This window comes from Anopheles arabiensis, chromosome 3, assembly GCF_016920715.1.
Source record: "Anopheles arabiensis isolate DONGOLA chromosome 3, AaraD3, whole genome shotgun sequence".
NCBI classification, from domain to species: Eukaryota; Metazoa; Arthropoda; class Insecta; order Diptera; family Culicidae; genus Anopheles; species Anopheles arabiensis.
Genome location: NC_053518.1, coordinates 73,883,252 through 73,909,940, shown reverse-complemented (window position 1 = coordinate 73,909,940; position 26,689 = coordinate 73,883,252). Strand labels below are relative to the sequence as shown.

At 45.5% G+C, this 26,689-nt stretch overlaps 6 protein-coding genes across 6 annotated transcripts; 3 read left to right on the top strand and 3 right to left on the bottom strand.

Annotated features, from left to right (window-relative positions):
- Positions 1–570: 570 nt before the first annotated feature.
- On the bottom strand, positions 571–1,749 carry LOC120903687 (ficolin-2-like). The gene has a single exon (XM_040313255.1). The coding sequence runs from the start codon at positions 1,676–1,678 to the stop codon at positions 629–631; it is 1,050 nt and encodes a 349-aa protein (XP_040169189.1). The 5' UTR covers positions 1,679–1,749; the 3' UTR covers positions 571–628.
- Positions 1,750–2,349: 600 nt separating this feature from the next.
- LOC120903688 (ficolin-3-like) lies at positions 2,350–3,520 on the bottom strand. Its single transcript, XM_040313256.1, has one exon. It carries the CDS (start codon positions 3,491–3,493, stop codon positions 2,474–2,476), a length of 1,020 nt encoding a protein of 339 aa, XP_040169190.1. The 5' UTR covers positions 3,494–3,520; the 3' UTR covers positions 2,350–2,473.
- Positions 3,521–9,832: 6,312 nt separating this feature from the next.
- On the bottom strand, positions 9,833–12,566 carry LOC120903959 (SET and MYND domain-containing protein 4-like). Its single transcript, XM_040313644.1, has 3 exons — positions 12,417–12,566; positions 10,749–12,328; positions 9,833–10,685 (listed from the first exon to the last, which is right to left on the bottom strand). Exons 2-3 carry the CDS (start codon positions 12,308–12,310, stop codon positions 10,349–10,351), a joined length of 1,899 nt encoding a protein of 632 aa, XP_040169578.1. The 5' UTR covers positions 12,311–12,328; positions 12,417–12,566; the 3' UTR covers positions 9,833–10,348.
- Positions 12,567–14,229: 1,663 nt separating this feature from the next.
- LOC120903997 (SET and MYND domain-containing protein 4-like) lies at positions 14,230–17,177 on the top strand. Its single transcript, XM_040313690.1, has 3 exons — positions 14,230–14,372; positions 14,435–16,001; positions 16,077–17,177. Exons 2-3 carry the CDS (start codon positions 14,470–14,472, stop codon positions 16,459–16,461), a joined length of 1,917 nt encoding a protein of 638 aa, XP_040169624.1. The 5' UTR covers positions 14,230–14,372; positions 14,435–14,469; the 3' UTR covers positions 16,462–17,177.
- A 1,596-nt stretch (positions 17,178–18,773) lies between these two features.
- LOC120904473 (SET and MYND domain-containing protein 4-like) lies at positions 18,774–20,711 on the top strand. Its single transcript, XM_040314478.1, has 3 exons — positions 18,774–18,929; positions 18,997–20,516; positions 20,595–20,711. The coding sequence occupies exon 2, from the start codon at positions 19,035–19,037 to the stop codon at positions 20,412–20,414; it is 1,380 nt and encodes a 459-aa protein (XP_040170412.1). The 5' UTR covers positions 18,774–18,929; positions 18,997–19,034; the 3' UTR covers positions 20,415–20,516; positions 20,595–20,711.
- Positions 20,712–24,103: 3,392 nt separating this feature from the next.
- On the top strand, positions 24,104–25,351 carry LOC120901177 (uncharacterized protein K02A2.6-like). The gene has a single exon (XM_040308887.1). It carries the CDS (start codon positions 24,104–24,106, stop codon positions 25,349–25,351), a length of 1,248 nt encoding a protein of 415 aa, XP_040164821.1.
- The last annotated feature ends 1,338 nt before the right edge of the window (positions 25,352–26,689 follow it).

The following is a 26,689-nucleotide window of genomic DNA, read 5'->3' as shown; positions in this document are numbered from 1 at the left end:
CGGAATCGGCTCTGGAATTGATTCCGAACACGGAATCGGAATCGGGTAGGTCCGATTCCGAGCTCCCACCACTAATTGAGAGAGCATTTGATTCGTCTGAGGTTGCAGAGTGGTGTGATCGTGTGTTATCACCTTACTCAGCTGATAGCTTCAGTAACTCCGGCCAGCTTCTGATCGATGATCTATCGAGTTTCTTTCATGGCGAACTCCATCTGCATAAACAGTGCCAACTGAAGATATCCCATCGCTAGAGAGGAATAAATCTGAAAAATTACCGACACCGACCATTCACCATCGATAAAAAAGAACGCTGGAGTAATGTACATTAATAATTTACTAACGGAAGATGATCTCTTCGTTCTGTGATACAACACAACTGTTCAACACACTATGGACGATTGACTTTCTTTCCCCTTTTACATGCCGACGGAGTTTAAATGCTGCTATCGGTTGAGCTTATCTGCATGCGTAGTACAACCAGTATATGATTAAACAGAAGAAAGAGTTCACAATTCTGCTGTGCTTGCAACCATACCATCTACCAAACATATAACATCAGAACACGTGTGATGGGTTTTTTTTTTTTAAATTGTATTTATTCATATTACACGCATCACGCGATCACGCATCAAACTTCACGAATCAACATTCTTGAGTATGCCATACCAGTATGAGCCGATTTGTAGTGGTACCATACCATAGCCTTTGCGTCCTCAGTATTCTTGTAACGTCCATTAAGATTGACATGGTGGCATTCCTTGTACCACCATGCTCCCTCATAATTCACAGCACAGTTTGTGCTTCCACTTTGATCATTGTCTCGATCTTTAGTTGTAAACTTCATACCCTTATGGTATGTCAATGAGTCACCTGCCGTTCCTGTGTACGATCCCAGCTTTTTTAAATCATATTTCTCCTCCTCACTGCCAATCTCGAACTCACTATACCGTGCGTACACGTAATTTCCAGCGAAATCTTTCAGCTCCACCAGCAGCTCATGCTTTCGTGCCGAAGTAATCTGATGCAAGTGTTCCAGCCCGAGCCAAAACTCTCCATCGACGCTTCCGAAACCGTTCTGATACGCTTCCCCGTTGCGGTAAAAGTCCACCGAACCATTAAAACGATACTGAACCACTAACCAACCTCCGCCGAAACTGGTCTCTTCGCAAAGTGCCAGGAAGGGTTCGTCATTCGCGGTAGGTTGCATTAAGTGCTTTCCCGTTACGCCCTTGCACGAACTGATGGGACTTTTCTTCTCGATAGTGTCTGAATAGTCCCTGAGCAGAGCGCGATCTTCTTTTGCCACTAACATTTGGATATGCTTTCGCATCAGTTCATGGTTGGCGCAGGCAGTCTGCTGGGAGAGCATTGTATTAGACTGCGTTTGCAGTGCGGTCAGATTGTGGCCGATCGTTTGACTGAGCTGGTTGATGGCCCACAGTAGCCCTTCGGAGAGAGTCTTTTGCTCCGACAGCTTCTGTTCGATCGTCTCTCGATCTTCCTTCATGGTGAAATCCATCTCCATCAGCTTGTACTGGAGGTATTCCAACTTGGCCGTAATGATTTCATACCCATACCCGGTGAGGGAAGAATTTGTGCCATTTTGCTCGACACCGCGCACTTTCGGTGCAGAAAACAAAACTACCACAAAGCACAAGAACACTTTATTAACGTCCATGGTCAGAGCTAGAACCAATTACTAGAATGATTTTGAGGAATGATACTGAGCAAGCAGCGGCGTATGTAGCTTCCTTTTATGTTCCGCGTTTTTAGTTGGTTATCTGTTTAGTGATCTGTGCTATTCGCATGCATAGAACGGTCGGTTCGGATGCGGTCTCAAAAGATGTGATAACGTAGGCAAAATTATGCGGTCATACCCTTATCAGTCGCTTAGCTAGCTGTTTTAGCTGTGCCGTTTTATCTCAAATTTTAGGGAGAGTAAGGCTAATTGTAAATTTAAATGCGACTTTTTCTATTGATACGACCAATAACCGATTGATAAATTCTTTAACATCATCAATAGCATCCCGGAGAGCTACTTGTTAAATGTTACAAACATTTGATTTTAAACAATTTGCATATTAATTAATTACAACAACATATTCTATGTTCTAAATCTATGTCAATCTATGTTCTAAACCTATGTAAAAACTAACAAAAAGAAAGTGCTGCAAATCATATTTGACGATCAAAAAATAGCGACGACTCCTCGAGCCAACCACATTTTATCCGCATATTTACTGATTAAGAACGGCGATGCAGCCATGTAATCAAAGACAAGTGGTCAAGTATTCCTTCAGTTGCGAATTAGGTTAATTTAAGTTAAGTAAAGTAAGATGCAAACTTAGATGAGTTAATCAATTACATATTATACATTTTCTCACTAATGCATGCAATCAAACACTTGGTTTTTCAAAAGACGCTTCTGTGTCACTGTTGTAAAATAATGTTTCTAACAACAGCGCCTTATCGGTTATGTTTCCCGAATCAACATTCTTGAGTAGGCCAAACCTTTAAATGTTGAGTTATACGTGAACCAGAACATACTTTTTAGGTCCAGAGATTTCGTATAACGTCCATTAAGGTTGGACAGGTGAATTTCCATGTACCACCATGCTCCCTCATAATTCACAGCACAGTTCATACTTCTACTTTCATCATTATCTCGATCTTTGGTTGTAAACTTCATACCCTTATGCTGCGTCAATGAGTCTCCTGCCGTTCCTGTATACGATCCCAGCTTCTTTAACGAATATTGCTCCACCTCACTGCCGATCTCGAACTGATCGTACCATGTGTACTTGTAGTTTCCTTCGAAGTCTTTCAGCTCCACCAGCAGCTCATGCTTTCGTTCTGAAGTAATCTGATGCAAGCGTTCTAAACCGAGCCAAAACTCTCCATCGACGCTTCCAAAACCGTTCCGATACTCTGTCCAATTGCGGTAAAAGTCCACCGATCCGTCGTAACGATGCTGGAACACAAGCCAACCTCCACCGAAAGCAGTCTGCTCACAGTATCCCAGGAATGGCTCTTCATTTTCAGCAGGTTGTATTAGATACTTGCCCGACAACTCCGAAGGCTCCTCTTTGCACGATGGAAATGAGATCGTTCGAGCATACGATGCTGAACTGATCAGAAATCGAGCTACATCTTTGTTCGATGCTAGCGTTTGTATCTCCTTTCGCATCCGTTCCTGGTTGGCTATGGCTGCCTGCTCGTTAAGAATGTTATTCAAGTGGTTCAGCAAAGTGGTGAAATTGTTACCCATCACTTGGCCCAGCTGTGATAGCTTCTGATCGGTGGTCCTTCGATCCTCCTTTATCGCAAAGTCCATCTCGGTAAGCTTGTGCTGCAAATAGTCCAGTTTGGCTGTTAAGGTTTGATATTCAAACCCCTCGAGGGACAATTCGGTGACGTTTTGTTCATCGCCCTGAACTTTTGATGGAGATAACACAAGAAACACTAAGTACAACAGCACTCTAAAGACGCACATAATGGAATAATGCTGAACAGTGGCAAATGCAGCTCCGTTTTATACCGTTCTAGCGAAGTGCAATGCCAACTTGGGGACAAAAACTAGGGAGTAGGAAGCTTATCACCATTACAATGTGGCAATATATATCGTACAATATAGGGTTCAGAGTGTGGTTAAATTTAAATGTAGTAGAACCTCCTTATCGAACAGTGTTCCACACAGCAAACCAAAAATCCCCTTCATTAACCATCAGCCCGCGTATTAATCAAATGATTGCAGCTCGCCCGTTTTGCAACCGAAGCAAAAGGGAATCCCATAAAGGAGGACCAAAGGAACTTACACTGTGCGTACACAGAGTTCCCGAAGAAATCTTCCCACTCTACCATCAGCTTGTAGGTACACGATGCCCTCAGTCGATTCCAATCGTTCCATCACGATCAAAAACTCTCACTCATTGTTCCCAAATTGTTCCCAGTTGCTGTAGAAGTTCAACCAAAACGCTCTATAAATGGTCATGATTGTATTGTATTGTATTGTATTGTATTGTTTATTGTATTAAGTGATTGGCCAAACAAGCGGCCTTATCACTGAATTAAAACTAAAACTTAAATAACTAACGCAGTGTACAATGACAAAACGGATCAACAGAATCTAGTAGGTAGGTGCCAGTCAAATAAAATGTAACGCAGATTAAATTTATGGGCCATCGCAGTCATTAGGTCGTTCTCTCTATATGCACGTCTTGTAAGGTCAGTTCTTATTAGTCTGTAGTTACGGAACACTCTAGGAGGGACATTTATGTTGACTCTAGCCAGTAGTTCTGGCGAATCTATCTCACCGACAATAAGTTTGGACAAAAACGTACATTGGGCATTATCACGTCTCCTAGCAAGTGTGTCCAGACCAAACAACAAACAACGAGTATGATACGATGGACGAGGGGTTACATTACGCCACGGAGTGAAGTGTAGGACAATACGAGTAACTCTCTTTTGGACAGCTTCTATTCTATTGGACCAAACACTAGATAACGGACACCAAACTGTAGAACTAAACTCGAGGATGGAACGAACATAGGACTTATACAGAGTTAACAGGCAGTGTGGGTCATTAAGTTCTCTCGAATGTCGACGAATAAATCCTAGCATTTTGTTAGCTTTGTCTAAAATATCACAGTAATGTTGTCGGAAATCTAGTTTGCGATCCAGGGTGACTCCTAAATCCCTGGCCGTATTGCATCGCGGTAGTTGTGTCCCTGATATGCTATAGATAAACCTTATCGGACTAGCTATTCTAAAGAAAGACATTGACGTACTCTTATCAACAGAAATTAGCAGGTCGTTGTTGATACACCAGTCAGAGAAAACATCAATCGATCTTTGCAGTGAAAGAGAGTCGGAAGTGTTCCGTACGATACGAAACAGCCTAACATCATCCGCATAAAGCAGACAATCTGCTTCCGTAATGGCCAGTGTGCCAGTTGGAATGATCAGGTAGATATAATTAATACAATAATTTTTTGAAATAATTCTCAGCAATGTTGCAAGCAGCTTCCTTTTATAGCAGGGGTCTCCAAACTACGGCCCGCGGGCCGTATGCGGCCCTCAAGAGCTTATAATGCGGCCCACGATGACTTTGCCAGAGTTAATATAAATATTACGTTATTATTAATTTTTAAAATTAAAATGTATTTTTTACTTTTCTTAGACAAAAATCAAGCTTTAGTAACACGAAACTGTACAAGTATCGTTGGTATTTTATTATAAAAACGAGATTTAAACGTTCACTCATCAGTTAAAGGTAGCGTCAAATGGCCCCCAACATAGTTATTTTTGAAGCAATGCGGCCCGCGAGCTGAAAAGTTTGGAGACCCCTGTTTTATAGTATCACTATTTAAAAGTGACTGCTATAGTACTCTAAAAAGTACAGATAATTCCCACGGCTAGGTCTTCACATAGCAAATTCTGGGTTCGAGTCTTGAATAGATCCTTCCCCCGTAGCAAGGACTGGAGCGCACCCACGACACCGATCCGACTCCGACTATTGTTAGTCCGATTCCGACTCCGGCAAAATAGAACCACTAGATCCGCCCGGAGTCGGAGTCGTCCGGAGTCGTCCGGAGTCGTCCGGAGTCGTCCGGAGTCGCCCGGAGTCGTAGTCCTCCAGAGTCGTTCGGAATTGTTCGGAGTCGTTCGGAGTCGTTGGAGTCGTCCAGAGTCGTTTGGAATCGGAGTTTGTCGGAGTTAACAGGGGCCGTGTGGTTTAATGTACTTGTGATCAGACATTTCCTTTCGTTGTGTTTTTTTGTCTTTCACTTTGCGCGTGCACTTCCTATACAAGCCGACCTCGGCCGAATCCGGATGACTCCGGATGACTCCGTCTGCAGCCGATTCCAAACGACTCTGGACAACTCTAACTCCGAACGACTCCGGACGACTTCGGGCGACTCCGAGCGACTCCGGACGACTCCGACTCCGGGCGACTCCTGGCAATTCCGGACAACACCGGACGACTCCGGGCGTTTTCGGACGAATCCGAACGACTCCGGATATTGCAGCGCGGACCTACCTTCCGGAGTTGATTCCGAATTTATTGGAGTCGGATCGGAGACGACTCCGGATTTTTGCCAACGTTACCCTTCACTAGCAAGTACTCACTATCCAACTGCGTGGTACTTACAACAGTTGATGAGTGCCTTAGTATCTATCACAACATCCTGTAGCCACCTTTTGATAAATCACAAATATAATTTGTGATGATTAGTGAATTATAATAATTCATTAATAATATTGGCTAATGGTACTATTACTCAGACAACGTCACAACATCAAGGAATTTCGAAAGCTATGCCAACCAACGAGCCAACTACGACAAAAAGAAACTCCGGCATTATTTTCGTTTTCGTTCTTTGAAGCGAAACCCTTGCGATGTAAATTTGTTTACATTAGTGGTGCGAGCTCGGAATCGGGCCTTTGAATTGAAGTTCGGATTCAATTCCGGAGCCAAATCCGATGCTGGAATCGATTCGATTCGATACGGTATCAGAATCGACTCCACAATCGGATTCGACCTGGGAATCGCAATTTGCTCCGGAATAGGAATCAGGATTTGACTCCAGAAATGGAATTAGCTCCGGAATGAGAATCAGTTCTTGAATTGAAATAAGAAGTTTTAGCAGCGAAATCAGTCTAGAAATCTCCATGAGATTGGATCATTTACTAGTAAATTTGGATTCTTTGTAACTATTAATACGTAGCATGATTGGACCCAAAGGCCTAAATTTTAATGGAGATGCCGAAACCGACTCCAATTCCGAAGTCGATTTCGATTCTGGAACCAATTCCGATTCCGGAACCGGTCCCAATTCGGTAACCAATTTGGATTCCGATTCCGGAGCTGATTCCGGACCTGCTATCCGGAATCGCTTCCAGAAAATTTTGGAGGAAAAAACTTAATTTTTCCGATCACTACTAAAAAGCTCGTATTTTAGTATTGATCCACCTGTTTTATCGCAGATGTACTATGATTTATTGCAGATGTACTAATATTGTAATGCCTTGTAGTGACCATGTTACGGGTTTGCTTGGTTGATTTTACAGTCTAATCCACATATTGTTTGCTAAACTTTTATAATCTGATAAATTTCAGTTGAAGGTAGTAGCGCTGTCTGAAGCTATATATACTTCCTATTGTTTGCAGTCCAAAGTTAATATGCAACTAATATCCAATTTTCTGGCAGTATTCAGTGCCCCTCTATGGCACTGTGGAATAACAATTACGAGCAGATGAGGAAGAGAGAAAAAAAAACCCAATGAAATGTGTGAACAGTCTCTGCTCCACCCGTATTGGTAATCGCCTGAACTGAATGACAGCTTCACGGCCTGCTGTACTGTTTGGTCCTTGCATCCTCGCATTCTTTCGCCTGTATTCGAACGCCCATTCCCAGAAGTCCATTTGGAACTATTTCCGATTGCTATTCCGGTGCGAGCGACGACCAACGAGTCAACCCCACGAGGGCGAGGGGTTTGGTCATGTTTTTGCGGGGACCGTAACAACAGCCTCGGCCTCGGACGACAAAGCCGGACAGCCGGGACAGCGACAAAAGATTGGAAACAGTAAATTAAGATACTTTATTTTCGATTGCGGTTTGATAATTGAATCGGCGGTGCGCCCCCCCCCGCGGTGAAAGGGACTAAGAAAGGCCCGGCACGCTTTAGGGGTTCTGGCGAATAGTGTGCCAGGGCAGCAGCAAATTGGTTGGAAAATTAGGTGGGAAAAGCTAGATACTCAATTTTGGGGAAACCCTACTGCCGACGACTGCAGAGCGCCAGTCAGAGCCAAAAAGTCTTTAGCTTACCCCGGCCGTTTTGTGTATTTTCCTTTTGTTCCGATACAACACCACACCGTGGCAGGGCAAGGTTTTGCCGTCGAGTGGACCCACCCAAGTAAAAGGGCAAAGGAAATCTAACTTTTCAATACTTCGGGAGCTCGCCTAATCGAATTCCGGGTACCGGTTTGGAAACGATGCCCAAGGAGATGGCGGTAGTTTTAGCTAAGAAGCTATCAGGCAGAAGAAATGCGAGAAAACTACTGCACAAAGGAGTTTCCCTTCCGAGGGGGAGGCAAGCGTGCCGTGGAAACCGTCGAAAAGGTTGCAGATGCTGTTAACACCTGGTATCCTCTTGCACTTCAAGACATCAAAGAATGCCTTGACACAAGTGTCAAGAAGAGCGCAAACTGGACTGGATAGGTCTGTCCGCTACCATTTTGAGTCACATTTTAGATGTATCTTAACGTGCATTTTCCAACCCATTTTTACCTCGTGCCGTACTAAATTTTGTGTACTCCCGTTTAACACCGTATGCACCATATGGAGGACCGCTCAATACGCCGGAAAACTGCCAACGCACGCCACAGCTTAGCTCATCCTTCTTGCTTATGCGGCATTCGTTACACCTGCGACCACTAGCTGCTCGCTTTTTTCGGCAGTAGAAGTGCAATGCACGCCCAAGATAAATTGTGGTTTTCCAGTTGAAATTGAAAAATGACTGTCTGTGTGGTTAATTCAATACTGAACGGATCCACCGTGTCCGTTACTCCGGTTCGACGTGCGACGAGCGACACGGACACGACACCTTGCGCGTTTAGCAGCGCACCCACCGTTGCGTGAAGAACCCACCACGCGGAGATGATTGGAATAGTTTGGCGTTTAGATAGTTTTTTCTCCCACCCGGAGAGCTGCTTTTACCCTTCTGGCTCGCTGTTTTGGGGGTACTTCAAACTCCAATCCCGTTCCTCCGTTTGCGTTTTACTTTATAGTGTAAACTAAATTGCACAACTTTGATGAAGTTCGGCAAGGTTTTTTTCGGACGGGTGTGTCTGAGATCCAATCACGCTGTGTAAGCGCGTTCCCTCTGTTCATCAGTCGCGAGGAAATCGAGAGAGGGTTTGACCTTCCCCTTCAGCACGCAAACGACCGCTATGATTAAACGAAACTGTCTATGGTTGCAGTTTTTCATTCCGCTTCCAATACGTTTAATATGCAATGTTTTCCTTACCTTCCCTGAGGCTCTCGGGTTTCCACAGCGACCAGCGAATGTGAAGAAATTGTCTCCCCTTTACTCTCGACGAACGTTGATTCTCGCGAACGTGGTTAAAGTTTAACTGCCACGCGGGTTGGGCGGGCGATAAATTGTTACTTTCACTTACCATGGACGTTGGACGCAGTAGGCGAGCTGTTTGGTGTGTCCCTTCTGGCGTGCGGCACAGAACTTGCGTGGCGTTTTTCTCCTTTTTCGGCTCGCAAAATGGACGCTTGTTGGAAGCCGGTTACAGCCAGCGGTGGCTAGAACGACGGAACAGCAGCAGCAGCAGCAGCCTTGTGTCGGATGATTGTGGTTTTCGTAGTGGGCGAGTCCGTACGAACGGCTTTCGCTCTCGGGAGGACAAGTTCACGATAAATCTTTCCGCCGTTTGTGATAATCGTTTTATGAAGATTTTAAATTGTACTATCGGACAGACACACACACACCCACACTCACACTTCTGGCGGTTTGGGACCGTTCCAGCCATCTTTACCGCGACCACGGCGAGCTCGGTGTCGTTAGGTTTAATTGCATTTTAAACCGCTGTTTTTTTAAGCCAAACGTACGACACCTTCTTCTTGTTCGTGCTTCTAACTTAACATGAACAGTCACTTGTGGTTGGAAACAGTTTTCAGCCGAACATTGCCGTACAAACACGCCCGAGATGACCGATTTTTTGTTAAACGATATTTTGTTGCCGTTTTGGTTGAGCCGATAGTAATGGTTTGTTTAATTTACTTTAAAATTAAGGGCTTTTTTGAAAGGTACGACTTTGATTTATTAGCATGTTTTGTACGACGCAAGCTAGGTAACATTTGTTAATATTAAATAAATAATTATTTGTTGAAATAGCAAACATGATACGAAGATGGTTTTTAAGCATTACGAGACCTGACCGAAACACACGAAAAACAGATCATGTTAAATAAATAAGAGAAAAGTTCCTTTTGCTTGTAACGAAAGCTGTTCGAGTCATTAATGACATTAAATGAAAAAAGAAATGAAACAAACAAATTAATTGCGTTCAATTAATTCGTTTAGCATTTCGTTTGGAAATTTAATCCATAAAAAATAAGAAGCACGCGATTAAAAAGTTTAAATTTGAAATTAATTCGAAATTTCCGCAGTTTGCAGAAACAATCAGTATGCTTCATTTTTTTTTTGTTACTTGCACAAAGAGAGACACATTCATTGAACAGTAGTGAGGGCGAATAAATGAAGCTTATTAAGTCTAAATAATGCAATTTAACAGTGAAATTGCCAAGAAAAATAATATTCTCGACCTCGTTCAGAAGAGCAGCGTTTCCTGTCTAACCACAAGGAACAGCTCATCGTCCGGCGAAAAGCTGTGCATCATGCGCAGGGTATGCACCAGCTTATGCTGCATTGCCGTCAGCTGATGCTTCGTGTAGTACCGTTCGTCCTGGTTCATGTGCCATAGAAGCATCAACAATTTCGTTTCCACCTTAGGCAGCAATTCCAGATTCCTAAGCAAATTGGCTTCCTCCGGATCGGTATACGCACATTCCACGTGTGATTGGCATGCCCCGCAACTACAATGGAAAAGGTAGCAATCCTGCAGGTATATCCCTCTGATTGACCGTCCGTGACGGATCGTACAAGTCCTGAAAAAAGTGAAAACCCCGTTAAGGAAGAAAGTTTGAACTTGCATTTCCGGCCCCACTTACCCGTAGTTGTCGAACAGCTGCTCTCCGGCAGCGATCGGCCGGACGGCCACAATAGCGCACCGTCCGTCCAGCAAATTGATCGGGACCACGTTCGGTACGCAGCTGTGGTTCAGCATGCTGGACAGCGGGTAAACGGCAATCGCATGCGGTCGCTCTTCAAAATGTGTCGGTTTGCCTTCCTCACTATCGTAGTTGAAATAATCGTTTAACTCATCCTTAACCTTCTCGTTAGTATCTTCATCCTCCCCATCTTTTACCTCCACCGCTTCCATGTGATGCACCCGCTTCTTGTTGATCAGGGAAATCTGCACGTGGCGTAGCAGTAGATCGAACAGAAGTTTGCTTCTTATCGGGTTTGACTCACACAACGGTCCAAAGTCTGTACGTTCCAGCAGCAGTCGGTGCACGATGGAGGCGAAAAATATTAGCTCCGCCAGATCTTTCCGACAACGCCGCTTCTGGTTCGTGGCGAGCACGTGTACCGCGTCGTAGATATCGCTGACCGTTGCGTTGTTCCAATCCATCCTGAATGCACTCACATTCATTTCGTTCAGCGTGTTCAGATGATCATTCCATCCCCCGAGATCCTGGTCGAAGGATGCAAAAGCCGTGGCAACCGTACGCAAACCCGCCATTCCTCCCAGCAAAGGGCCAATCATGCGCCAACAGTCACGCAGCACGCCACACTCGTATCGATGATACTGCTTGTGCGCTTTGTCTCGACATTCTTCCGAACAGTACATCGTCACGGTGCATCCCTCGCAGGGAATGAGCGTAAATCTGTCCTCATTCTGACAAAACGCGCAACGTACATGTCGTTCCACGTCGATGAGTAAGTTTGCGTACGGCTTCTCAATCAGCAGCACGTCCCCTGCCTTCAGATGCTGCGTCGTCACCAAATGACGACCGAATTCACTGTCCTGGCGCAGCTCCACACATTTCACCAGCTGGGGAACGTTTGCGTGTGCCTCGTAGCTCAACTTCGGTGCCGGATGGCCCGAGTCACGTGGCCGATACTTTCCAGGCGTATGTTTAACCCTGTCCGGAAAGACGGGAGGGTCATGTTGGATGCATCGCTTCACGTGCTGCTCACGCTTGTTCAGCTTGTCCGCCAATCGTGCCGGGTAGTTCGAGGCCCTTGCTAGGCGTATATTTTCCAAACACTCCTGGTACAGGCCAAATTTAAGACAGACCGCGGACCGGTTACCGTACGCAAGCGCTCTTGCTTCGGAACCTTGCGCCGAGTATGAAATGCTTTCATTGTAGTGTCGCAGTGCCTGTAGGTAGTTTCCTTCCATCGGCAGTGCGAACAGTTCATTGCCAAGGTCGCGGGCAGCAAGCGCTTTCGCATTGTCCTTTGTGTCGGGCTGCAGCTGAAGCCGTTCGTGAAACGGGAACCTGCGCAGAAAGTCATCGATCTTACACTTAATGATCGTGGCAACCCTGTCATCGTCCGGCTGGTTTTGGGTGGACTCGATGATGCGCTGCTGGAGCGTTTCCTCCCAAAGTTGACCAAACAGCTTGGTCACGTCGTAATTCTTGTCTCTGAGCGGTCCGTACATACTCACGACCGTGTTTGGCTGGTTAATGTGTTCAAAAATTCCAAAATTTAAATTAAATCAGTAACCAAAGGCAATTTGCATCCAGGGTTCAGATGATAAAACTCACGAGGAACAAAGAGGAATCCAACGTTTCAAGAAAATACGTAGAAAAAAAAGAACTGCGCACCACGATTGCTTTGTTTTCTAACGGCTGTATTGTTCATTACGGCGAAAACCAACAGGGAAGAACAGGTTCACCGCGCCTGCTGCAGCGGGCAATATTGGCATCGTTCTGGAGTTTACCCAAATAACAAAAAATCCAAATCAGCCCAAGTGTATTTGTACTAAATTTTTGTTCTCGTTATGTTCAATTGGTGCTCGAATCACCCAACAGGCCTTATTAAACGGAGAAAAATACTGTTATTTCTCGATCGGCATTGACAGATGTGTCCATCTTAGATTTTGGCACAATTATACCTCTCGTAGGGAGAATATGATGATAAAATTGTTCTGTCACTCTTCACGTTAATGTTTTAATCTATTGCAAGGTGCCTCGATAGACTACAGGTGGATCCTTTCCAATCCAAGTGAAATTTGTTCTAAATTTTTAACCATGATCTGCACGAATGGTGCTCGAAATAGTAAAAATTATAGATTTTTGCGTGATAAACCTCGTTGAAAGCGCTAAAATTTCGTTTGTGCGTGTGCGACCTTCAAGGTCCGATCTTTGGTTCTATTGGATGATGATGGTGTCTAATCCCTTTTAAATTCATTTGGTTTAATATTTGGCGTATAAAGAAAGCACATTTCATGCTGTGTTATTTCGTGAAAATTCGGTGTTTTTTTGTATAAAATGACTATACGTCCAGTAATAAGAATTGGATTCGTTATTTTCAAAAGAATAGAGAAGAAAGCAACGACATAGCCACGTCACAGTCGATTTTAAAGGGCTTGCTGTATAAGTCCCTTAAACTGGTAGTTTGATGATATTTTAATGGGCTTAAGGGAAACCCCGATTTTTGTGCTCGAATATGTCAAATGCCATTTATAAGCATGAATTATTAAGAATTTTAATTATTTCCCTTACATTGACGCATTAAACTTCCCTTAAACTACACCAATTTAAGGGAATTTAGTAAAAGCCCTTTAAAGTCAACTACGATGCAAATTTTTGGTTTCTTTCTTTTGTTTTTGCCGTAAAATAACGTTTCTTATCGATAGAATAGGTAATTTTCAGTTTCTTCTTCTTTTTTTTGGCTCAACAACCATTGTCGGTCAAGGCCTGCCTTGTACCCACTTGTGGGGTTGGCTTTCAGTGACTAATTTATTTCCTCCCATAGCAGGATATACAGTCCTACGTATGGCGGCACGGTCCATTTGGGGCTTGAATGCATGACAGGCATATTGTTAAGTCGTACAAGTTGAAGACTGTAGCACGAGACTGGCCAGTTTAATACTTAAAAAACGGAAATTTTTCACAAAATAACGTCCTACAAAATTATCTTGCATTCTTTATCGATAACCAAAGCTATAAATGGAAAATGACCTGAACGTCATTGTGAATGGAGAGAAGAACGTACAATTTATGGATAAATAGAATCTTGGCGGTTTCAGGCGGCGCTCTAGCAGCAATCGAACACGACATCCGACACGAACAAACCCATATAATCATATGGAGGTGCACTGTCAGACACAAATAAACAAACAAGACAAACATATCAAATCCCATACATTTTTCATGTTCGATGTCGTGTTCGATTGGTGCTAGAGCGCCGGGTCAGTTGATCACACACAAATCCACAATCTCAGGCGTATCGAGTACTAGTCGAGCAGATATGGCAAAACATTTTCGAGCAAATGTCCCGTGGGGTTGGGATCCTTGTTGGCATTTTTGTTATTTGGGTACTATCAACATCAGATCAATGTCAGTTGGGTCCTGCTGCGCAGCAAGCGCGGCAAACTTGTTCTTTCCTGTACAGTTTCATCATAACTGACATCACAGTCTATCGAAAACAAAGCAATTTAGGTGCGCAATTGTTTGCCGGCGAACGTCCCTGCCACGCTCTGCTCCCAATTGTTTCTCGTGAGTTGTATCATATAACCTAGTCCAGCTATGTGTTGTCCATGTTTTAATGTCCATTTCAGACTTGGTTAACCGCCTGAAAAACTCATACCCAAATATGTCGGAGAAGCTCAGTGACGACAAATGCAATGTAACGAAGCTATTTGGTGAACTGTGGCGAGAATCACTCAAGCAGCGCATCATCGAGTCCACCAAAGACCAGCAGGATAAAGAAAAGATAGCCGAGATCATTAAGCGCGAAATCGATGAGTTTCTGCGCACGTTCCCGTTTCGGGATCGGTTTAAGCTGCAACCCGACACAAAGGACAACGCAAAAGCGATGGCGGCCCGTAACCGTGGCAATGAACTGTTCACCCCTTTGATCGGTGAGTACTTGGAGTCGCTCCAGCACTACAACGAAAGTATCGCGTACTCGGAGCCAGGTTCCGAAGCAAGAGCGCTCGCGTACGGTAACCGTTCGGCGGTCTGTCTGAAGTTTGGCCTGTACGAAGAGTGCTTGGAAAACATACGCTTAGCAAGGGCCTCGAAGTATCCGGTGCGATTGGCGTACAAGTTGAAGAAGCGCGAGCAGCACGTGAAGCGATGCATCGTTAAAGATGCTGGTGTATTTCCGGACAAGGTTAAACATACGCCTGGAAAGTACCGGCCACGTGACTCGGGCCATCCGGCACTGCAATTGAGCTATGAGGCACACGCAAACGTTCCCCAGCTAGTAAAATGTGTGGAACTGCGTCAGAATAAGGAATTTGGTCGTCATTTGGTGACGACGCAGAATCTGAAGGCAGGAGACGTGTTTTTGATTGAGAAGCCGTACGCAAACTTACTCTGCGACACAGAACGGTACAAGCGTTGCGCTTTCTGTCAGAATGAGGACACGTTTACGCTCCTTCCCTGCGAGGGATGCACCGTGACGATGTACTGTTCGGAAGAATGTCGTGACAAAGCGCACAAGCAGTATCATCGGTACGAGTGTGGCGTGCTGCGTGACTGTTGGCGCATTGTTGGCCTTTTGTTGAAGGGCATGGTGGGATTGCGTACGGTTGCCACGGCTTTTGCATCCTTCGACCAGGATCTCGAGGGATGGAATGATCATCTGAACACGCTGGACGAAATGAATGTGAATGCATTCAGGATGGATTGGAACAATGCAACGGTCAACGATATCTACGACACGATACACGTGCTCGCCACGAACCAGAAGCGGCGTGGTCGGAAAGATCTGGGGGAGCTAATATTTTTCGCCTCCATCGTGCACCGACTGCTGCTGGAACGCACAGACTTTGGACCGTTGTGTGAGTCAAAGCCCGCAAGAAGCAAACTTCTGTTCGATCTGCTGCTACGCCACGTGCAAACTTCCCTGATCAACAAGAAGCGGGTGCTGCACATGGAACGTGAGGAGGACGATGAGGAGGAGGAGGACAATTATTTCGGCTTTGGCGATAGCGTTGACGAAGCGAAAGAAATTAACCACTCAGAGCAAACGCATGCGATTGCCGTTTACCCGCTGTCCAGCATGCTCAACCACAGCTGCGTACCGAACGTGGCCCCGATCAATTTGCTCGATGGCCGGTGTGCTTACATAGCCGGTCGACCAATCGCTGCCGGAGAGCAGCTGTTCGATCTTTACGAGTAAGTGTGTGCGCTGCGCCTTTTTACGGTAAGGTGTGTTTCTCACTCAAATCTCTGTTTATATTTTCTTTCCAGTGTTTCTTCGATCAATTACCACTGGTCGCTCAGAAAATATAGCCTGAAACGCACCTTCTTTTTCAAGTGTCACTGCGCAGCATGCCAACAAAATGTGCACGTCACTCTCGACAGTGTCGTCCGAGCGGATCCCAACTATACCCTGCTGCTGCGCGTGCTGGATAAGGTGGAGCATAAAATACCGTTCCTGGTGCAGTACTTGAACCATGCGGGGCGGCACTATCCTAAGCATTATTTAATGGCTACCGAACTGCTGCTGCCGCACGCCTTGCGTATGAGGCACGGCTACTGCAAGGATGATGATATACGTAACCCGATTCGGGAGGTCGACGACACGGGTTTGGTAGCTACTTTGAGTCGAATTCTACTAGCGAGTCAGATATAGTGGAGCAAATCGAGGAGTTTTTGTGTGTGTAGATTTCGTTCACCTTCAAAGAGGAGTACTAATCTACTGAAGAAGAATGCCATTATTATGTTCTGTTTTACTATTAGAATATAATCGAACTTTTATGCTGCTCCTACTACAGCAATAATATAGTTGATTTGATTTTTTCCGTTTTTTACCGTTTACCGTTTTTTCCTTTTCATTACCAAACTAAACAAGCAAATCTTAAAACGAAATCGCACGGTTAGCGTATTTGTTGGTTGTTTGTCAAATTGTCAGACTGTACAGCGTTGATAACAGTTTTATCCCTAATAAAACAAACAGCAATTTCGTTTGATTTTCGTTCCGAAAAACGAAGCGTTACATTTAATTTCAATGGTTTCGACCTTATAATTAACAATTTGCAAGGTGAAAAACGACCGTAATGAAAACGTTATGACAACCGACTAGTAACGCTCGTTTTTGTAAACGGAATTTTCCACAGTTGTAATATCAATAATAGGAAAACATAAGTTAAATTTGTATTCAATTGTTGGTTTGAACTGGACTGTAGAGATAAACTAACAGCAATTTAGTTTGGATTTTGTTGTGTTTTCGGGTGGACCGACCGATAAAAAGAAGCGTTACAATGAGTTAGGCCGCTGCCAGACAATTAAAAAAACTACCGTAACGAAAAAGTTGGGCAACCAAAAAGTAACGCTTGTTACGCAAATAAAGCAAATAATAAGTTTGTTTTATTTTCTTCATTTTTTATGAGAATAACAGGTATACTTAAGTGTAATTTGTGTTAACTTGTCGGTATGCGCTGCAGAACGCTACTAAAATCCAAGTGCCACAAATCCGCTAAACGACCACTAAACGGGTTCTAAATGACTCAATCTGTCTAACTAAACGGAATATAGACAGACTTCGTTTAGCAGACGGCAAACGACTCAAGCATTCTAAAAATAGCAAAAAGCTGGTTGCGCCATCTGTTGGTTGCCCAACCAGTGGAGCTTCCTCGCTTAGAAAGCTTTCTCATTCCCTTTGTACTGTTCTTTGGTTTCGCATTGAAGTTATGCATCGTTAGAACTAGAACGGAAATACGTTTGTTTAAATACTAAGCTCCATTATAAACCACCAGCACTGAGTCAAATGTGATTTGAGTAATGAATGGTCCATGGGGTTGATCCCCACGTATCTGACCACACGACCATTCATATAGATATTTGCTCGGAAAGTTGGAAGGCTATATAGGTTATAATTAGATGAAACATGTCGAAACACATTGCAAGAAAAGAAAGACAATACAGTGGAGCGCCGTTTATCCGGGTACTTTTTATCCGGCTTTCCGTTCATCCGTGCTTTCGAGAAATGACAGTTCAATACAATGATGACATTGCGTTACGAGGAGCATATTTGAAAAAGCGGTTAAACGAGCACATTTTCATAACAAAAAACACTATACAGGCGTCCCCCGAGTAACGACCCCCTCGAGTTACGACGATTCGCAGATACGACGATTTTGATTTTGACAGTTAATAGTTGTCATTGACAAGAAATTGATGTATTTTTTTGAATTTCTGGGCTGATAACCGTTATACACACATTTCCAAAGATTCCACACCTACCCTTTATTAAATATCTATGTTTTATACGGCTTTTAAAATATAATTATTACATTATCGAACATTATTTTAAATAAAATACACGATATCGAGATTCCAACTCTTCAACTTCGGTTATAAACTTAATATTCATAGATATTCGACATACGACTTTTTCGACTTACGCCTTGCTTTGGGACATTTTTTCGGTCCCAAATACAGTCGTATCTCGGGGAACACCTGTAATTCATGGCAAATTTCAAATATTCTTATTGGAAAAACATGAAATGAATGAAAACTGGGTTATTGTTATCAGAAAGAAGAAAAATTTTCAAAACCCAAACAGGAATTGGTGATAAAATAATCATTTTAGTCATTATTCGTGTTATTCGCTTATCCGGGCGAGGTCAGGTCCTGAGAAGCCCGGATAAACGGCGCTCCACTGTATAATGATGAGTTGTAGTAACGCCATCTATTAATCAAACCAATATAGCTATGGAGCTTTCGTTTTTTTGCTCTGGATATTTGATTTTCCAGTCGTTTAAGCTTAATCTGTGGCGCTTGGGCAGCAACTTCGTCGGGATTTCGCTCGGGTGGTCCGACTTGTGGTCCGACATTGGTCGACCGAAAAAGGAGCATTACAATGCGTTATACTGCAACTAGTTTTTTTTTCGTTTTAGCGGCGCAGACTTTTTGTCGTTTTTGTTACTTGGGTAAACCAATCGCCCGAGAAACGTCACTTCTTCTGCCTGCAACAAGCGCGGCAAACCTGTTCGTGCATGTTCGTTTTCATCATAACGGAACTAACGCCGATAGAAAACAAAGGCAAGTTTGGTTAGCTGTTTTCTTTCACCTGAAACACACATCTCCATTTTGTTTCACGTAAGTTTGTTCATCTATCATGGTGTAAAGCTTTGTTGTTCATGTTTTAATTTTAATTTTAATTTAGGACTTTAACACGAAGACAAACTGAACACAGCATTGAGCATGTCCGAGCGGCTCCAGGATGACGCGTGGGATGTGGGGAACCTGTTCGATCAACTATGGGAGGAATCGCTCAAGCAGCGCATCATCGAGCTTACCCAGAACCAGCCGGACAAGGATAAGATACCAGAAATTATTAAGCGCGAAATCGATGAGTTTCTGCGCACGTTCCCGTTTCACGACCGGCTTAAGCTGCAACCCGACACAAAGGACAACGCCAACGCGGTTGCGGCCCGTAACCGTGGCAATGAACTGTTCGCCACGGAAGGTGAGTGCTTGAAGTCGCTCCAGCACTACGAGAGCATCGCGTGCTCGGAGCCAGGTTCGGAAACCAGAGCACTTGCGTACGGCAACCGGTCGGCGGTCTGTCTAAGGTTAGACATGTACGAGGAGTGTTTGGAAACCATACGCCTAGCGCGAGCCTCGAACTACCCGGCGCGATTGGCGGACAAGCTGAACAAGCGCGAGCAGCACGTGAAGCGACGCATCGAGGAAATGTATGCAGAACTTTCCGACCGAAAACCAATCGAGTTTGGCAAGCATCGGCCACGTTACATGGTCCATCCGGAACTGAAGTTGAGCTACGAGGCACACGCAAACGTCCCTCAGCTGGTGAAATGTGTGGAGCTGCGCCAGAACAGTGAAGTCGGTCGTCATTTGGTGACGACGCAGCATCTGAAGGCAGGGGACGTGCTGCTGATTGAGAAGCCGTACGCTAGCATGCTGAATGATCAGGAACGGTACAAGCGTTGTGATTTCTGTCACAATGAGGACAGGTTTACGCTCATTCCTTGCGAGGGATGCACCGTGACAATGTACTGCTCGAAGGAATGTATGGACCAAGCGCACAAGCAGTATCATCGGTACGAGTGTGGCGTGCTGCGTGACTGTTGGCGCATGATTGGCTCCTTGCTGGGGGGAATAATGGGATTGCGTACGGTTGCTACAGCCATTGCATCCTTCGAGCAGGATCTGGAGGGTTGGATCGATCACCTGAACACGCTGGACGAAGCGAAGGTGAATGCATTCACGGTGGACTGGAACGAGATAACAGACAGCGATATGTACGACACGGTACACGTGCTCGCCACGAACCAGAAACGGCGGAGTTGCAAAGATCTGGCGATGCTCATATTTTTCGCTTCAATCGTGCACCGACTGCTGCTGGAGCGTACTGAGCTCGGAACGTTGTGTGAGTCAAACCCGGCAAGAAGCAAGCTCCTGTTCGATCTGTTGCTACGCCACGTGCAAACGTCCCTGATCAACAAGAAGCAGGTGTCACATATGAAGTGTTGTGAGATCGACCAGGAAGACGAGTATGAGGATAATAATTTTGGGTACGATAGCGACGACGAGGATAAATTCGAAGAGCGAACGCCATAGCTGCATACCGAACGTGGCCCCGATCCATCTGCTCGATGGCCGGTGTGCCTTTGTAGTCAGCCGACCGATCGCTGCCGGAGAGCAGCTGTTCGACGTCTATGGGTAAGTCTGATCGATGGGAAATGAAACAGGGGTTGAATAAAGATTGCTCACAAAAATCTCTTCACAATCTCCTTTCAGCTTCGGTACAATGGAGTTCGACAGCTCGCTCCGTTTACTTTGCCTGGAACAATGCTACTACTTCAAGTGTCGCTGCGCAGTGTGTGAATCATTTTCGTACGTCAGTGTGCGCAATATGAACCAAATGGAAGAAAAGTTTCTCCGGGCGCTGAGTAATTCGATGCAGATGAGGAAGCATCTGCCGAAGCTGATAGAGCACATGAACGAGGTGGGAAGGTGTTATCCGAAGCATCAGTATACGGCCGCGGAAGTGATGCTGGTGCGTAGCTTGCGCATCATTCACAGCTACTCGCTGGAGGATGATGCGGAAGACGAGTTTGGGGACTTTGGTGTACTGGGCAGTAGTGATGGGTAAATACAATTTTTTCCCGGTGACCGGAGTAATCCGGAGTGATCCGGACTGATCCGGAGTCGAATCCAGTTATGATCCGGAGCCGGAGTCATATTTTGCGCACCGGAGTCGGAGTTGATCCATGACTCCGCTCCGGATTACCCATCACTACTGGGCAGCCGCTTTGAATGATTATGATTATGTTGCGGATTTTGCCTTTTGTTCGATTTAGCTCACCTTCGCATGGGAAGAAGTAATCTGCTGAAATGTCATCTTTTCTTTATATATCAGAATCTTATCGAATTTCCGTGATTGTTTTTGTTACATGAAAAATATACTTTTTTATTATTTTTACTACAAAAGCTTATTTAGTTTTTTTTTTTCATCTACGGCTCCTGGATTCTTGAACCACGATTTTCCTGTAACGTAACACAGCATCCCGACGACCTAATAATTTTCCTTTGTTTATGAGTTTTTTTTCTAGCACGAACCAATGGCTAAGGTATCAGTAGTTTATTTATTTATTTATTTATTTATTTATTTTTATTTTATTAACTGCTCGGCCACGTTGGGTTACAGCAAATAGTGCTTACTGACTATAGTATACAATTATTCACGAAGGGGTTGGAAGGAGTTTATGGTACGGAAAAGGAGCGAAGACGGGATCGGTAGACAGGATAGGATATGTTGAAATCGAACAGATCAGAAGTACTATTAAAAGACGACATAGCTCTTACAAAAGGCTCATTGCGAGCAAAACGTGTACGACATATAGGTATCTGGAGACGAAAACGATAACGTAAGGTGCGACAAGGTGCATACAAATATAAGCGCGACAGAAGTGAAAGAGTATTGATCAATCGTATTGAGCAATATGCCAGCAACGAAAGAATCCTGAGCGACCGAGAGGCGGTGCTCCAACTTGGCAAGGCCTAATAGAGTGCATCTATCGTCATACGAAGGAAGCGGAATAGAGTGATGACCCAGCGACCTACGAAATACGATCCTTGTAAAACGTCTCTGGATCCTCTCAATCCTTTGGAGCAGAGATAGTTGGACAGGAGACTAGATGACACAGGCATATTCTAGTACGGAACGGACCCAACAACAACAAAGGGACTTAAGACAAAAAGAATCACGAATTTCAGTGGACATGCGACAAATATAACCAAGACTTTTGTTGGCCTTGTTGATGACATAGTCCGTGTGCTCCTTGAAAGAAAGACTCGGGTCAAAGAAGACGCCAAGATCCTTAGACAAGGACGCACGGGGAATAGGGGCATCGCAGACATTATAAGCATGAGTTATACTTGTAGAGGATTGGAAGAAAGACAAGACAGAACATTTTTCAGGACACAGGACTAAACCGTTAGAAGCACACCATGTAGAGAATTTACAGAGCCAGGATTGAAGGACTATGTTGGGGAGTGCCCTCGTGTAGACGGCCTTACAGGTGCAGATGCTGCATGGGCCTCCTTCTCTCAGGTGACAGGGACTGTCACCTGGAGACGAAGCAAGCACGAAGAAGTCACTCCCCCACGAGCCGAGCCGAGAGATAGACGTGAGCGGGTCTCCGTCTAAGGATTTGTAGAATATAAGTTTCATTGTAATAGATATAAGTTTTATAATCTGAGACTGTTTATGTTTTGTTTACCGTCAAGTTAAGTTGAGAACGTAGACATAACAACTGGCGACGAGTTTTAAAGTGATCGTGTTGTTTTGTGTCCGTCAAAAGCAACGTTCGGAACCCGAAGTTACGTAGTGCGCGTCGTATTTATTTATTTATTTATTCGTGTACGTGCGTTCGCGTTAAGTGTTTTTAAAAATACCACCAAGACGAAAAAAGGAAAGAATGAACAGTCAAGGCGACCAGGAGGCGGATGAGCAGCGTAGGCAATCGCAGCAATGGTTTCAAAACGCTTTGCCTCCAGGACCGGCAAATCCTGCTCCAGTGCCAGCGATGCCGCCATTTCAGATGCCAACAGCCGAGAATGGTGTACCGCCATCGCAAATTGCAGGAACGTCGGGTCATCAACCTACGCCGGGAACGTCGGATGTAATGCAAATCGTGCTGCAACTCCAAACGCAAGTGAACAAATTACTTTTAATTCATCGTGAAGGTAATGTTTCACAACCACCGCTTGTATCATCGCCAGCCCCAAACCACGAGCAAATTCTAGATTCGCTTAGTGGTCATATAAAAGAGTTTCGCTTCGACGAAGAGGAAAGGGTTACCTTCGCGAATTGGTTCTCTCGATACGAAGATTTATTCGCTAAGGACGCTTCGAAGCTCGATGATGCAGCAAAAGTGCGGCTATTAATTCGGAAGTTGGGCAGTAGCGAGTACAACAGATATGCCAGTTTTATTTTGCCAAAACATGCTCGCGATTACACGTTCGACGAAACCGTAAAGAAGCTCACAGCTCTTTTTGGCAGCAAAGAGTCCGTTTTGAGAAGACGTTATAAGTGTTTGAATACCACTAAAGCATATAGTGAGGATTATCTGTCCTTTGCTTGCCGGGTGAACAGAGCGTGTGTGGACTTTGAGGTAGGCAAAATAAGCGAAGAACAACTGAAGTGTCTCATCTTCGTGTGCGGGTTACGGAACGAAAGCGACGAAGAGATTCGTACTCGACTTCTTTCACAAATAGAAAACCGGCCGGAGGTACGCCTTGAAGATTTAACGGAAGAGTGCCAACGTGTACTAAATTTGAAAATGGATAGCGCAATGATAGAAAAAACACCCATAGAAAAAGTGTTAGCAGTAGCAAAGAGCAATGATCGACAAAATGGTAGAAGACAAAATGGTTACGAGAATATGCAACACACACAACAGCCTAACTATCAGTATGGCCGCGCTAGAAGCTGCTGGCTGTGTGGAGGCGACCATCATGCAATAAAGTGCAATCTTAAAAATTATAAATGCTCCATTTGCAACACTATGGGACACAAAGAAGGCTACTGTAGCTCGGCATTTCGTTGGAACGCGAGCAGAAGAAAAAGTGCGATCAGAAGCGTTACGATTATGGAAGTTGGAAGCGGGCGAGGAAGAAACATCGATGTGCTGATAAATCGAACTAGGGTGAGAATGATGGTGGATACCGGCGCAGACATAACCATCGTTTCATCGAGATTGTGGCAACAGATGGGGGAACCAGTGTTGAAACCATCAACGATAATGGCCAGAACGGCATCGGGGGAGCAGCTGAATCTACTTGGGGAGTTTACTGCTGAAATTACACTAGCCCAACAACGCGAAGATTGTGTAATACGAGTGGCCTCGGAGAACCTCTCACTTTTTGGAAGAGATGCGATGGACATTTTCAACCTCTGGAACGTACCGCTGGCAACTGTTTGCAACCAACTGTCTTCGGTGAGCATGGGTTCTAACTATTTTAAAGATTTTGAAGATCTATTTTTAGATGAACCAGGATGCTGCAAGAAAGGAAGAATCCAGTTGGTCCTAAAAGAAGGCGCGATACCAGTTTTTCGTCCTAAGAGACCGGTGGCGTACGCTATGATGGCAGCTGTTAATGGAGAATTGGATCGGCTGGAGCGAGAGGGAATTATCACCCCCGTAGATTATTCGTCATGGGCCGCGCCTATTGTGGTAGTGCGCAAGGCCAACGGATCAATACGCATCTGTGGAGACTATTCTACGGGGCTGAACGACGCGTTGCAACCCCATCAGTATCCGATTCCACGCCCTGAAGACATTTTTACCGCATTAGGACAGTCGAAAATTTTTAGTCAGATAGACCTATCAGACGCTTTTCTCCAAGTAGAGGTAGAGGAAAATTGCCGCGAGCTCCTTACCGTGAATACCCATAGGGGTTTATATGTATACAATCGCCTTCCACCCGGTATAAAATCTGCGCCAGGGGCCTTCCAGCAACTCATGGACACTATGTTGTCGGGATTGAATGATGTGGCCGCATACCTGGATGATATCGTAGTAGGTGGAGTTGATGAAACCACACACAGACAAAATCTGCGAGCAGTGTTTACCAGACTGCGTGAGCATGGGTTTAAGATTAGACGAGAGAAATGTACGTTTATGAAAAAGGAGATAAAGTATTTAGGACATATTTTGGATCGTAACGGTTTGCGACCAGACCCTACTAAGGTTGAGGCTATACTCAAGATGCCGGCTCCAAAACAGCTATCTGAGGTGCGATCCTTCTTAGGTGCAATCAATTTTTACGGTCGATTTGTACCACAAATGCGCAATCTGCGGTATCCCTTGGATGAGTTGTTGAAAAAGGAAGGGGCATTTCAGTGGACTCCTGAGTGTCAAAATGCTTTTCAAATGTTCAAACGAATTTTAAAATCTGATCTACTTTTGACACATTACGATCCAAGTAAAGAAATTATAGTTGTTGTGTCTTTGGCTTGCATCACGTACTTTATTAAAACACTAATATAACAGTACACATCATAAATAATAACAAGCACAATACACACTAAAATACTCGGCCGCGCGCCAGCCGTACCGTGCCCTGCCGGGAGCCCTGCTCGACCGGCTGCTCGCAACACTTGCTTGTCCGAGCGCACAACACACACTAAGCGGCCCGCGCTTAGTGTGCGTACGACAGTGTGCGTGACACACTGTCGTCCCCTGGACATTGACCAGTGGTAGCACAACTACCACGGCAAGTCCAGGGGTCGGCACGGCTGCCCACAACATCTCCCCCTTTTACTTATCCGGAGGGGGTCGAACCGACACGCGCATATTCCATTGAGGGAATATCGGTGTGGTGACACCCTCCGGCCATAGACCCTTGTCCTGGGGCATTTTTGCGCAAATGCTGCTCCTAAGCTGCGACCCCGCTACCCGGCTACCGCAACGCTGCTACGACGTTGCAGGATATCTCCCCGGCGGCGACCGTAATGTCCCGCTAGCCTCATCCGGCAGGAGAGCATTTCCCAGCAACTCGTTCCGCACGCTGCTACTCTGCTGCTGGCGATCTCTCCGGCGGCGACCGGTTTGTCCCGCAAGCCTCATCCGGCTGAAGAGCATATCCCAGCAGCCCGTTATGGCATCCTGTAGCGGTGGTACAATTGCTGCAGCAAGGACGGCACACATTTCGCCCTTCACGTCGGGAACAACACGTCGGTGCTGCAACTGGGGACGGAATGCGACCTCCCCCTCTCTCCGACGAATAAAAACGGCAGCAGCGGGACGGCATGGGACCTCGCCCCCTCTCCGTTGACACTATTGCTGCATCGGGGCGGCATTGGACCTCGCCCCCTCTCCGTCGAACATAACGGCAGCAGCGGGGCGGCATGGAACCTCGCCCCCACTCACTGGTCTACGACGGCTGCAGCGGGGCGGCATGGAACCTCGCCCTCCTCTCCGTCCAACACGACGGCTACTGCAGCGGGACGTGGCATCTCGCCCCCTCTCCGTCGAACACAGTGGCAGCAACTCAGTGGCCTCTCGCGTCACCAATGATGGCCCGGCAGCTAGGCAGAAAGACAATTCGCCTCTTACACTGCCGGCGCTCCTTGGGCTGCAGCCCGACGACACCTAGCGTCGCCGCAGATGGCCCGGCAATCAGGCTTCGACCTTTCCATTGCCGGCGCTCCCTGGGCCTGCAGCCCGGCGAATCAAACATCGCCGAGTGTGTGTGTGCGGCTGTCCCTTCTGTCCCCATCGCGGGACGACAGCCAGGGCCACGGTCTTAACGGCGGCGGCGGCAGCGGTCCTTGTCGAACGGCGTCCCACTGTCGCGGGGACCCGTGCCATCGCGATGGCGCCGGC